This window comes from Carcharhinus amblyrhynchos, chromosome 26, assembly GCF_965287045.1.
Source record: "Carcharhinus amblyrhynchos chromosome 26, sCarAmb.v2.hapA, whole genome shotgun sequence".
Classification (NCBI taxonomy): domain Eukaryota; kingdom Metazoa; phylum Chordata; class Chondrichthyes; order Carcharhiniformes; family Carcharhinidae; genus Carcharhinus; species Carcharhinus amblyrhynchos.
In genome coordinates, this window is record NC_137349.1 from 41,757,044 (window position 1) to 41,770,887 (window position 13,844).

The 13,844-nt window shown below is 46.8% G+C and overlaps 1 protein-coding gene across 2 annotated transcripts in view; it reads right to left on the minus strand.

Moving 5' to 3' along the window:
* Positions 1–13,844, minus strand: part of LOC145358803 (tropomyosin alpha-1 chain) — a 110,865-nt gene that overhangs the window by 78,719 nt on the left and 18,302 nt on the right. For both annotated transcript variants that reach the window (XM_080213110.1, XM_080213107.1), the window contains exon 2: positions 8,660–8,785. In XM_080213110.1, coding sequence (XP_080069236.1) covers positions 8,660–8,785 — 126 coding nt within the window. The remainder of the gene's footprint in view (positions 1–8,659; positions 8,786–13,844) is intronic.

Consider the following 13,844-nt stretch of genomic DNA (forward strand, 5'->3'; position numbering starts at 1 on the left):
TCCAGCCCTCCCTCAGTCTACAAGAGTGAGATCAAGCCCTCTGCCTTCACCCCCTCACTCACTCACTCACTGAACATAAGAAATAGGAGCAGGAGTAGGCCATCTAGCCCTGCCCCGCCATTCAATAAGATCATGGCTGATCTGTCGTGGCTCAGTTCCACTTTCCCGCCCTCTCCCCATAACCCTTAATCCCCTCTCTTATCAAAAACCCATCAATCCGCGTCTTAAAAATATCGAGCGAGGCAGCCTCCACCACTTCAACGGGCAGAGAATTCCAGAGATTCACCACCCTTTGAGTGAAGAAGTTCCTCCTCAACTCCGTTCTAAAACGCCCCCCCTTTATCTTGAGGCTGTGCCCCCTAGTCCTACTGTCCTTTCTGAGCGGGAAGAGTCTCTCCACCTCTATCCTATCCATCCCATTCATCATCTTATACGTCTCAATGAGATCTCCCCTCATTCTTCTAAACTCTAACGAGTACAAGCCCAGTTTAATCAGCCTCTCCTCATAGCTCAACCCCCTCAACTCCGGTATCAGCCTAGTAAACCTCCTCTGCACTCCCTCCAAGGCCAAAATATCTTTGCGTAAGTACTGACCCCCAAGCCCCTCTCAACAACGGGCCCTTCCCTAAAAACCCAGCTCTAAGAATTGCCGTTAAACCTCCTGATAAAGGTGACTCTGACGATGCCAGTTCGATTTCCGGCTTTGCGAAGTTTGTACGTTCTCCCCCGTGCCTGCGTGGGTTTCCTCCAGGTGCTCCCGCTTCCCACAGCCTCAACAGATGTGCGGGTTGATAAAAACGTAAGAAGTAGGAGCAGGAGGAGGCCATCCAGCCCTTCGAGCCTGCCCCGCCATTCAATAAGATCGTGGTTGATCTGTCATGGCTCAGTTCCACATTCCCGCCCTCTCCCCATAACCCTTAATCCCCTCTCTTATCAAAAACCCATCAACCCGCGTCTTTCTCCCCATAACCCTTAATTCCCCTGTCTATCAGAAACCTATCTACCTGTGACTTAAAAATATTTAGCGAGGCAGCCTCCACCACTTCAACGGGCAGAGAATTCCAGAGATTCACCACCCTTTGAGTGAAGAAGTTCCTCTTTCAGGTTAGATGGATTGGTTGTGATAAATTGTCCATTAGTGTCAGGGAGTAGCAGGGTAAATGTTATTGGGATACGGCCTGGGTGGGATTGTGGTCAGTACAGGCCCAATAGGCCGAATGGCCCCCTTCTGCACCATAGAGATTCTACGATTCTGTGGCACCATCTTCTCCCTGGGATCATGCCCAGCTGGACATTGAGCCGCCGTTTCCGAGTCTCTCACTGACTCCCCCGCAAACCTACACACCATCCTGATGATGGTGGCCAGTGCAACCAAACCCTCCATCACAACATAATCTGGTGACAGTGTCATGTTTGGGGATACCACATTGGTGGAGAGACAGTGGGGGGGGGTGGGGGTATTAAAATAAATCTAACTTTTTTGTTTCCCCATTGCGACCAGGTAACACCCGGTGGGGAGACGGGAGGGTCGGGGGTGCCGATCTCCTCGTGAACCTGCTCCTGGGCCTGGCGAAACGTGCCATTAACAGGTCCAGGCAGCGGGCGATGAGGGGGGCCGTCCGTCCTGACTGTCTGTCCCTCTACGCGGCTACATTCGCGGCCCGGTGTCCCTGGAGAGGGAGCATGCGGTGTCTGTGGGCGCAGTCGACGCCTTTCGCACCTGCTGGGCACCACAGGGGCTGGGGGGCATTATAGACCCTAATAATCACATTTTAATTTGATGTGTCTTAAGTTTCCTTTGTACTTTTTGTTTTTGTTTGGGCCGTTCCCCCTTTCTTTTGGGGAGCTGCCCCTTTTACTTTGTCCCAATTTAATTTGAGTTTGTTTATTTGGTTTGATCTTAAAAGAGACCAAATGAACACCGGTCACTATTGGATCTTCACTGAAGCAAGTGGACTCAGAACATAAGAACATAAGAAATAGGAGCAGGAGTAGGCCATCTCGCCCCTCGAGCCTGCCCCGCCATTCAATAAGATCATGGCTGATCTGTCGTGGCTCAGTTCCACATTCCCGCCCTCTCCCCATAACCCTTAATCCCCTCTCTTATCAAAAACCCATCAACCCGCTTCTTAAATATATTTAGCGAGGCAGCCTCCACCACTTCAACGGGCAGAGAATTCCAGAGCTCAGGATCTACCAGATCTAAAATCATCTGGTAACAGATAAGTGGTCAGGACAAATAAATAAAACCCAGACTGTCCCGTACAAAACCAGACATCTGGCCATTGTAATCCTGACTTGGAACAGTATTGGCCGTTCCTTCACTGTCACTGGGTCAAAGTCCTGGAACTCTCCTGACAGTGCCTGTAGCTACATTGCTTGCATTGAGGAGTTTGAGAAGATGGCTCACCACTAACTTCTCAAGGGCCATTAGGGACAGTCTACAAATGCTGGTCCAGCCAGTGACACTCATATCCCAGGAATGAATAAATAAAACTCTTTCTCCTCCCCAAGATCCTCACTTCAGCCTGTCCTTGCCCGATAGAAAGTGAGTCTGGACAATTGATAATTGAAACCAAGGTGACGGTGGATGATTTGAACTGGTATTTTGCATCAGTCTTCACTTTAGAGGATATCAGTAACACCCCAGACACAGCTATAAACCAGGAAATGGAATGGAGGGAAGAATCCTGGGAAAACTACAGTCATGATGTGGAGATGCTGGCGTTGGACAGGGGTAGGCACACTAAGAAGCCTCACAACACCAGGTTAAAGTCCAACAGGTTTATTTGGTAGCAAAAGCTACAAGCTTTTGGAGTGCTGTCCCTTCACCATATGAGTGGGAGTTTTATTCACAAACAGAACATATAAAGATACAAACTCAATTTACAAAATAATGGTTGGATTGCGAGTCTTTACAGGTAATCAAGTCTCAAAGGTACAGACGATGTGAGTGGAGAGAGGGTTAAGCACAGGTTAAAGAGATGTGAATTGTCTCCAGCCAGGACAGTTAGTGAGATTTTGCAAGTCCAGGCAAGTGGGGGTTACAGATAGTGTGACATGAACCCAAGATCCCGGTCGAGGCTGTCCTCATGTGTGCAGAACTTGGCTATCAGTCTCTGCTCAGCGACTCTGCAGTGTTGTGTGTCGTGAAGGCCGCCTTGGAGAATGCTTCCCCAAAGATCAGAGGCTGAATGCCCGTGACCACTGAAGTGTTCGCCAACAGGAAGGGAACAGTCTTGCCTGGTGATTGTTGAGCGGTGTTCATTTATCCGTTGTCGTAGCGTCTGCATGGTCTCCCCAATGTACCATGCCTCGGGACATCCTTTCCTGCAGCGTATCAGATAGACAATGTTGGCTGAGTTGCAGGTGTCTGTACTGTGTACCTGGTGGATGTTGTTCTCAACGTGTGATGATGGCATCCGTGTTGATGATCCGGCATGTCTTGCAGAGGTTGCTGTGGCAGGGTTGTGTGGTATTGTGGTCACTGTTCTCCTAAAGGCTGGGTAGTTTGCTGCGAACAATGGTCTCTTTGAGGTTGTGTGGTTGTTTGAAGGCAAGAAGTGGGGGTGTGAGTATGGCTTTGGTGAGATGTTCGTCTTCATCGATGACACATTGAAGGCTCCGGAGAAGATTTCGTAGCTTCTCTGCTCCAGGGACTGGATGACGAAGGGTACTCTGTCCACCGTGTCCAGTGTTTGTCTTTTGAGGAGGTCGGTACAGTTTTTCACTGTGGCGCATCTAAACTGTCAGTCGATGAGTCGAGCGCCATATCCTGTTCTTATGAGGGCATCTTCAGCATGTCGAGGTGTCCATTATGATCCTCCTCCTCTGAGCAGATCCTGTGTATGTGGAGGGCTTGTCCGTATGGGGTGGCTTCTTTAACATGTTTAGGGTGGAGAACTGAGCATTATGCTGTTACCTGTGGGCTTGCGGTACAGTGAGGTGCTGAGGTGACCGTCCTTGATGGAGATCCTTGTGACCAAGAATGTAACCAATTCCGGAGAGTAGTCCATGGTGAGTCTGATGGTGGGATAGAACTTGTTGATGTCATCATATAGTTATTTCAGTGATTGTTCACCGTGAGACCAAAGGAAGAAAATGTCATTGATGTATCTAGTGTATGGCATCAGTTGAATGTCCTGTGCGGTGAAGAGACCTTGTTCAAACCTGTGCATGAAGATGTTGGCATATTGAGGTGCGAATCTGGTCTCCATGGCTGTTCTGTGTGTCTGGATGAAGAACTGGTTATTGAAGGTGAAGACATTGTGGTCCAGGATGAAGTGGATGAGTTGTAAAATTGCATCTGGAGATTGGCAGTTGTCGGTGTTGAGTACTGAGGCAGTTGTGGCAATGCCATCGTCGTGGGGGATGCTGGTGTATAGAGCGCCAAGACATCCATTGTGACGAGGAGTGCTCCTGGTTCAACTGCTCCATGTGTGCTGAGTTTCTGTAGGAGGTCCATAGTGTCACGATAGAAGCTGGGGGTTCTTTATACAATGGGTTTCAGGATGGCCTCGACGTAGCTGGAGAGGTTCTTGCACATTGTGTCCCATTGCCCGATACGATGGGACAGCCGGGTGTGTTTGCCTTGTGTATCTTCGGGAGGCAGTAGAGATCTCCAATGCAGGGAGTATGTGGGATGAGAGCACAGAGGGTGCTCTGAAGGTCCAGATCAAAGGTCTTGATGAGTCTGTTGAGTTGACACGTGTGTTCTTTGGTCAGATAAAATACACCAAAGAACCGAAGAACACACTGTGCCAATCTCCAGATGCAATTTTACAATTCATCCGCTTCACCCTGGACCACAATGTCTTCATCTTCAACAACCAGTTCTTCATCCAGACACATGGAACAGCCATGGGGACCAAATTCACACTTCAATATGCCAACATCTTCGAGCACAGGTTTGAACAAGACTTCTTCACTGCACAGGACCTAAAAACCGGTGGTATACACTAGATACATCGATGACATTTTCTTCCTTTGGACTGATATATATCAAACAACTATATGATGACATCAACAAGTTCCATCCTACCATCAGACTCACCATGGACTATTCTCCGGAATCGGTTGCATTCTTGGACAAACAGATCTCCACCAAGGACGGCCACCTCAGCACCTCACTGTACTGCAAGTCCACAGATAACCTCACAATGCTCCACTTCTCCAGCTTCCATCCTAAACATGTTAAAGAACCCATCCCCTACGGACAAGCCCTCCATACATACAGGATCTGCTTAGATGAGGAGAATCATAACAGACACCTCCAGATGCTCAAAGACGCCCTCATAAGAACAGGATATGGTGCTCGACTCATCGATCAACAGTTTCGACGCACCACAGTGAAAAACTGCACTGACCTCCTCACGGGACACAGTGGACAGAGTACCCTTTGTCGTCTAGTACTTCCCTGGAGTGGAGAAGCTACGACATCTTCTCCGGTGCCTTCAACATGTCATTGTTGAAGACAAGCATCTCGCCAGGGCCATCCCCACACCCCCATTTCTTGCCTTCAAACAATCGCACAACCTCAAACAGACCATTGTTCGCAGCAAACTACCCAGCCTTCAGGAGAACAGTGGCCACAACACCACACAACCCTGCCACAGCAACCTCTGCAAGACATGCCGGATCATCGACATGGATGACATCATCTCATGTGAGAACAACATCCACCAGGTATACGGTACATACACTTGTAACTCGGCCAACATTGTCTACCTGATACACTGCAGGAAAGGATGTCCCGAGGCATGGTACATTGGGGAGATCATGCAGATGCTATGACAATAGATGAATGAACATTGCTTGACAATCACCAGGCAAGACTGTTCTCTTCCTGTTGGGGAACTCTTCAGCAGTCACGGGCATTCGGCCTCTGATCTTCAGGTAAGCATTCTCCAAAACGGCCTTCACAACACACGACAGCGCAGAGTCGCTGAGCAGAGACTGATAGCCAAGTTCCACACACATGAGGACGGTCTCAACCGGGATCTTGGGTTCATGTCACACTATCTGTAACCCCCATGACTTGCCTGGGTTTGCAAAATCTCACTAACTGTCCTGGCTGGAGACCATACACATCTCTTTAATCTGTGCTTAACCCTCTCTCCACTCACATTGTCTGTACCTTTAAGACTTGATTACCTGTAAAGACACACATTCCAACCATTCTTTTGTAAATTGAGTTTGTGTCTTTATGGGCCCTGTTTGTGAACTGAACTCCCACTTACCTGATGAAGGAGCAGCGCTCCGAAAGCTAGTGGCTTTTGCTACCAAATAAACCTGTTGGACTTTAACCTGGTGTTGTGACACTTCTTACAAAACTACAAGAGAAGTGATACTGAGTAAACTCTTGGAGCTGCGGGCTGACAAGATCCAGGGTCCTAATAGACTTCATTTTAGGGTCTTAAAAGAAGTTCATGGTGCCTGGTCCCTGAGTCAGGAGAGGTTAGTGCTAGTTGGACTTCTAGCCTGGGGCTGGGGGAGGGGTGTGGGGTGACTTGGGGAGAGCAGGTACCTACCTCAAACCTGGTGAGGGCATTCAAAATTTTGAACTCAGTTGTGATCAGCTTCTCGCCTGCTCTGCAAGCTGGGAGACCAGTTTGACACCTGGCCAGGTGATTTGGCCCTTTCACCTGGTTCAATCCATTACGAATCCCAGCTGGGGCTAGCTGCCCAGCGAAATGCTGCCAGAGTGCCTGTTCTCAGCCCCTAGCTCTTTGGAAACCTATGTTGGCCTCATTCAGACTCCTAAATCTGAATAACTGCACTGGAATCGATCCTATCCTTTACAAGATGCAGTGCAGGAATTCACCAAGGCAGCACCTGTCCCCATGACCAGCACCATCTGAAAGGACAGACGCGTGATACTACCACCTGCAGATTCCACTCCAAGCCGGACACCAAACTACTTCACTGTTTCTTCATTATCGCTGGGTTAACGTCCCCGATCTATCTCCCAAACAGCACTGTGGCTGTACCTACACCAAATGGACTGCAGCAATTCAAGAAGGCAACTCATCACCACCTTCTCAAGGGCAACTAGGGAATGGCAATAAAGGCTGGTCTAGCCAGCAACACTCACATCCTTGAATAAATTTAAAAAAACTCTCAAATAGCGTTATATGCAATTGCCTCATTTTTCTCCAAAGAATTTCCTTCTGTATCCAATTGAGTTGGAGTTTTGGGGAACACTTCAGCGGTCACGGGCATTCAGCCTCTGACCTTCAGGTAAGCATTCTCCAAGGCTGCCTTCACGACACACGACAGCGCAGAGTCGCTGAGCAGAGACTGATAGCCACGTTCCGCACACATGAGGATGGCCTCAACCGGGATCTTGGGTTCATGTCACACTACCTGTAACCCCCACGACTTACCTGGGTTTGCAAAATCTCACTAACTGGAGTTTCCTTGCTGCACTCAGAACCTATCTGGCAATGGCTTCTCTTCCCACCTCTGTACATCCCCCCAGGATCTGTCATTAATCTTGTCTTCTAATTGATCTGTGAGCTACTCCTTTATGAACATCATTCACAACCGTGGGCTCAGTTTCTCTATGAGCTGTGTATCTCCTCTAGCCCTCTGAGCTGTCTACTGCCAGTGTACTTTCAGACTCTTGTCCAATACCCATTTGTGGATGAGACCAAAGCCACTATCTTCAGTCTCTGACTCAAACACCATCCCTTCCCCCAACCATGTTCCCAAGTCAAACCGACCATTTAAAATCTTGGCGTCCTGTCCAAGGTCAAACAGATCCCACATCCTGTCCATCATAAAGATGATCTACTTCCATCCCGTGTTACATGGCCCACACAGATGCCTCAAACTCCCATCCATGCCTTTGTTATCTCCAGATTCAACTATTGCAGTTCTGCCTGGCCAGGTCTCCATCCTGAAAAGTCTTTTAAACTTTAGCTGATTCAGGACTCCTCTGCCACTATCCAATCCCATATCAAATCTGCTCAGCCACTGACTCTGTGCTTACTCGTTTTCATTGGCCACTCATTTTAAAAACTTTACCCCGCAACTTGAATCTGCTTCCACCACCCTGAGAGCCACTTACATCATAACAACTCACTGCAGTAAAGTCTCTACTATTCTTTAGTAAATTATCTGAAATCTGTGCCCACTAGTTATCGATTCTCCAGTCGGTGGGAGCAGTTTCTCTTTGTATAGTTTGTCAAAAACCCTCAAGTTTTGAATATCTCCATCAAGTCTCTCTTTCAACTTCCACACTCTAAGGAGAAGAATCCCAGTTTCTCTATCATCCCCAAATAACTAAAGTCTGTCACCTCTGCTAACATTCAATCTCTTTGGTGCACTCTCTCAAACTTAACATCTTAGCTGAAGTCTGGTTCCCAGAATTGAACACAATCCCCATCAGCTGAAGCCCAACAAGAGGTTTGGGAAGATTTATCGGAAGTTGGATCTAATCTGTTCTCTTTCAAACCCATCCAGTTCCTTCAAAGTACCTGTGCCAAGAGACATTGTGCCCTTTAATCTACATACCCTGATGGCCCAACATCAATCCCACGGATAAAACAACCTCTTCTGAATCGTTAAGGGAAAAGGGCAGGGTATGCGAATGTACAAAAATTTGAGGCAGGACCCTCGGCCCATCGAGCCCACTCCGCCATTTGTAACTACTCACGTCTGAAGCTGTCTTCTCAGACTGCTGCAGTTTCTCCTGAGCGGTCTTCAGACCCTCTGATAACTTGTCCAGTTCATCTTCTGTACCTTTCATTTTCTTCTGTTGGCCCATCAATTCCTCTTCAACCTATTCAGGAGAAAGGACAGGAAACTTCAGGAACATAGAAACAGGTGAAGACCATCCAGCCCCTCAAACCTACCTCAACAGTCAATTAGATCATGTCTGGTTATCTACCTCAGTGCGACTTTTCCGTGCTATCCCATAATGTTTAATGTCATTGGTATCCCGAAATCTATCAACTTCTGTCTTGAACACGCTCAATGATTGTGTTCCACAGCTCTCTGGGGTAGAGAATTCCAAGATTCACCACTCTCTGACTGAAGAAATTCCTCCTCATCTCTGTCTTAAATGGTCTGCCCTTATTCAGAGACTGTGGCCCCTTGTTATAGACGCCCCCTGGCCAGGGAAAACATCCTTCCTGTATCTAACCAGGCATACCCTGTAAGAATTTGTTGGTTTCAATGAGATCACCTCTCATTCTTTGAAACTCTAGCCAAGATACACCCGCCATCCTAGGAATCAGTCTCGTGAACCTCCATTTCACTTCCTCCATGGTGAGTATATCCTTCCTTAGACAAAGTGATAAAAAATGTACACATGACTTCAAGTTCAATCTCACTAAGGCTCTATACAGTTGCAGCAAGACATCTTTACTGCTCAAACCTCCTTGTAGTGAAGGCCAACATACCATTTAACTTCTTAATTGCTTGCTGCACTTGCGTTTTAACTTTTAGTGACTCATGAACAGGGACATCCAGATCTCTTCGGATGTCAACACCTTCCCAACTTCTCACTGTTTAAGAAATATTTTTCCCTTCTGGTTTTTCTACCAAAGTGGATAACTTCCCACTTATTCACACCAAGTACCATCTGCCCTGTGCTTGCCCATTCACTTAGTCTGTCCAAATTCTCTAGAAGCCTCCTTGCATCATCCTCACAAATTACATTCTCAACTAGCTTTGTGTTATCAGCAAATTTGGAAATATTATGATTGGTTTCAAAGTACCGCAGGATGAATATTCCCTTCGTAGCGGGCGAGGGGCAAACCATGGAAAGGTCTGTAGACCTCGGGCAGGATTTTCCAGATTCAGGGAGTGCGTGGCTGGAAAATCCCGTACCACAACTCCCAAATTGAACAAATTTCAGTCCTGTTTTTCCCATGTATTGCTAAAATGTCTGTACATTGATTAAACTATTACAAAACACAAAGAATAATATTTGGGTCTGGAGGTTGGCAGTTTGGGGCGGCACGGTAGCACAGTGGGTTAGCACTGCTGCTTCACAGCTCCAGGGTCCTGGGTTCGATTCCTGGCTCGGAGTCTTTGTGGAGTTTGCACATTCTCCTCGTGTCTGCGTGGGTTTCCCCCAGGTACTCCGGTTTCCTTCCACAGTCCAAAGATGTGCGGGTTAGGTTGATTGGCCATGCTAAGAAATTGCCCCTTAGTGTCCAGGGATAGGTTAGCGAGATTAGTGGGTATAATGTATGGGGATATGGGGGTAGGGCCTGGGTGGGATTGTGTTCGGTGCAGACTCAATGGGCCGAAGGGCCTCTTTCTGCACTATAGGGTTCTATGATCTATGATCTAAACTGTAATTGAATAACAGTGAGAGGTTAGAATCTGGAACGTACTGACTGAGAGTCTGGTGGAGGCAGATTCAATTGTAGCTTTGAAAAGTGAGTTGATCAAATATGAAGAGAGCAGATTTACATGGGCAGTGAATGGGAGTCGCTGAGCTTTGCTGTCTGAGAGCTGGTACGATCACAGAATGATCTGATTCTGTGCTGTAATCATACAATCTATGTTAGATTTTAATTTCTGTTTTTAAATAGTGTTCTAATTCTTTCAGAAAGCAGGACTTACGTTATAATATATAGTGTATGACATCACATTATAGTCTTGTATAATAAAGTCTATATCAAACTATCGCAATATACTGTCCGCTTGATCACATTACCCCACTGTAATGTACACTGTGAATCACAGGATTTCACTATTATATGTACTATCCTTTTGTAATATAAACACTACTCCAAATAATACAGTAAACAAGGTGGCACAGTGGTTAATCACTGCTGCCTCATGGCGCCAGGGATCCGGGTTCAATTCTGGTCTTGGGTCACTGTGCGGAGTTTGCATGTTCTCCCCGTGTCTGCATGGGCTTCCTCCGGGTGCTCCAGTTTCCTCCCACAGTCCAAAGATGTGTAGCTTAGGTGGATTGGCCATGCTAAATGGGCAGGGTTATGGGGATAGGATGGAGGGGAGAGCCTGGATGAGATCCTCTTTTGGATAGTCAGCGTAGACTCAATGAGTTGGATGGCCCCTTTCTGCACTGTAGGTCTTTTATGATTCTAATATACTCTGTATGTTTAAATGTATACTCCATTAAATATCAATTAGAATTGGGAATCAGGAAATGGCAGTATTATTAATTAGTTATTTTGTTGTACTCTTCACAGTACAGGATGTGGATATATTAAAAGTACACTAAGGGAAGGAATTAAATAGAATCAATATAAAGAGCAACTAATGAGATTCAAGATAATCAGATCTCTGGAACCACATGGTTACCACCCCAGGGAATTAAAGTAGGCGAGGAAATATCTTGCAAAACTCTTGGTTCAGACATTGCCATCAAGAATTGGAACATTGTCAATGTCACTAAGTATCTGCTATTTATCTATTTTTACCCTGTCCAATGTCACTACTGTGTGTATTCCTACATTAATAGCATTCTCTTCTTTAGGAAAGACAGATGCAGATACTCATTCAGCATCTAGTTCAGTCCCAAATCAGCTCCACCCTTCCTGCAACTTACCATTTTACTATTGCAGTCTTTAGAAAAGACTTTCGAGTTCCCTTTTACGTGAGCAGCTAATTAGACCCATTCTCTCTGCTTGTGCTTCTGAACCCTTTCTTCAGGTCTCCTCATACATTTTATATTCTGCTTGGTGCTCAACAGTGTAAGAACAGAATGACTTTGCCGATGATATCGAATCTGTGTGAGCGTTTGCACAGTAGATGATATTTGACTGTTTCAAACAGATCTTAACATGTGAGCAGATTGGGCTCCTGAATGGAATCATTTGTAGTGTTATGTATGTGGACAGAGCAAACGCTCAACATTCATGCACCTCTCAGGGAAAAATATTTAAAAAGGTGGGGAAAGGTCAAAGAGATCGGTGAGTTTGAATGCATGGATCTCGAATGGAAGATGAACAATGCCATGGAGTGGTAGATAGAGGAAATGGAATGTTGGGATGTGGACATCACTGGCTAGGCCAGCGTTAACTGCCCATCCCTAATTGCCTTTGAGAAGAAGGTGGTTGAGCTTCCTCCTTGAACTGCTGTAGTCCATGGGGTATAGTTACACCCACCCACATCCATGAGGCAGACACGGTAGTACAGTGGGTTAGCACTGCTGCTTCACAGCTCCAGGGACCTGGGTTCGATTCCCGGCTCGGGTCACTGTCTGTGTGGAGTTTGCACATTGTCCTCGTGTCTGCGTGGGTTTCCTCCAGGCACTACAGTTTCCTCCCACAGTCCAAAGATGTGTGGGTTAGGTTGATTGGCCATGCTAAGAAATTGCCCCTTAGTGTCCAGGGATGTGTAGGTTAGAGGGGATCAGTGGGTATAATATGTAGGGATATGGGGGTAGGGCCTGGGTGGGATTGTGTTGGGTGCAGACTCGATGGGCCGAAGGGTCTCTTTCTGCACTGTAGGGTTCTATGATTCACTGTGCTGTTAGGGAGGGATTTCTAGGATTTTGACCCAGTAACAATGAAGGAACGGTGATATATCTCCAAGTCAGGATGGTGAATGGCTTGGAGGAGACTTTTCAGGTTTCTATCTGCTGCCTGCCCTTGTTCTTCTAGGGAATAGGGTAGGGAGTTTGGAATGTGTTGTGGAAGGAACCTTGGTAAGTTACTGCAGTGTATCTTGTAGATGGTACACACGGCTATCAGTGTGCGTCAGTGATGGAGGGAGTGAATGTTTGTGGATGGGGTGGTGATCAAGCAGGGTTGCTTTGACCTGGATGGTGTCGAGCTTCCTGACTGTTGTTGGAGCTGAGTTCATCCAAGCAAATGGACATTACGCTCCTGACTTGTGTCTTGTAGATTGTAGACAGGGTTTTGGGGATTAGGAGGCGAGTTCCTCTCCACAGGATTCCCAGTCTCTTGTATATTTATATGGCTAGACCAATTCAGTTTCCGGTTAATGGCAACCCCCAGGATATTGATAGTGGGGGATTTTGTCATTGTAATGTAATTGAATGTCAAAGAGCAATGGTTAAATTCTCTCTTTTTGGAGATGGTTGTTTCCTGGTACTTGTGTGGGGCGAATGTTACTTGTCACTTGTCAGCCCAAGCCTGGTACTGTCCTGATCTTGCTGCACTTAGACACAGACAGCTTCAGTATGTGGGGAGTCACAAATATATTGAACATTGTGCAATCATCGGTGAGCATCTCCACTTCTGACCTGATGGTGGAAGGAAGGTCATTAATGAAGCAGTTTACAATGGTTCGGCCTGGAGACCTGACCTGAGGAACTCCTGCAGAGATGTCCTGGAGCAGAGATGATTGTCCTCCAACCACCACAACCATCTTCCTTAGTTTTAGGTGTAACTCCAACCAGCGGAGAGTTTCCCACTGATTCCAGTTTAGCCAGGGCTCCGTGTTGCCACACTCTGCAATTCTGACAATATTCTGGCAATAGAACTGAAGACTTGTGCTCTATAACTTGCCGCATTCCTAATCAAATTGTTCCAGAACAGTTACAACACGAGCAGCTACCCAGCAATGTGGAAAATTTCCCAGATATGTCCTGTACACAAAAAAGCAGGACAAATCAAACTCGGCCGATTACTGTCCAATCGGTCTACTCCTCTCAATCATCAGTGCAGTGATGGAAGGGATTATCCACAGCGCCATCGAGCAGCACCTGCTCAGCAATAACCTGCTCAGTGACGTTCAGTTTGCGTTCTGCCCAGGGTCACTCAGCTCCTGACCTCATTACAGCCTTGGTTCAAACATGGGGAAAAGAGCTGAATTCCAGAGGTGAGCTGAGAGTGACAGCCTTTAACATCAAGGCTTCATTCAACCAAGTGTGGCACCAAAGAGCTCTA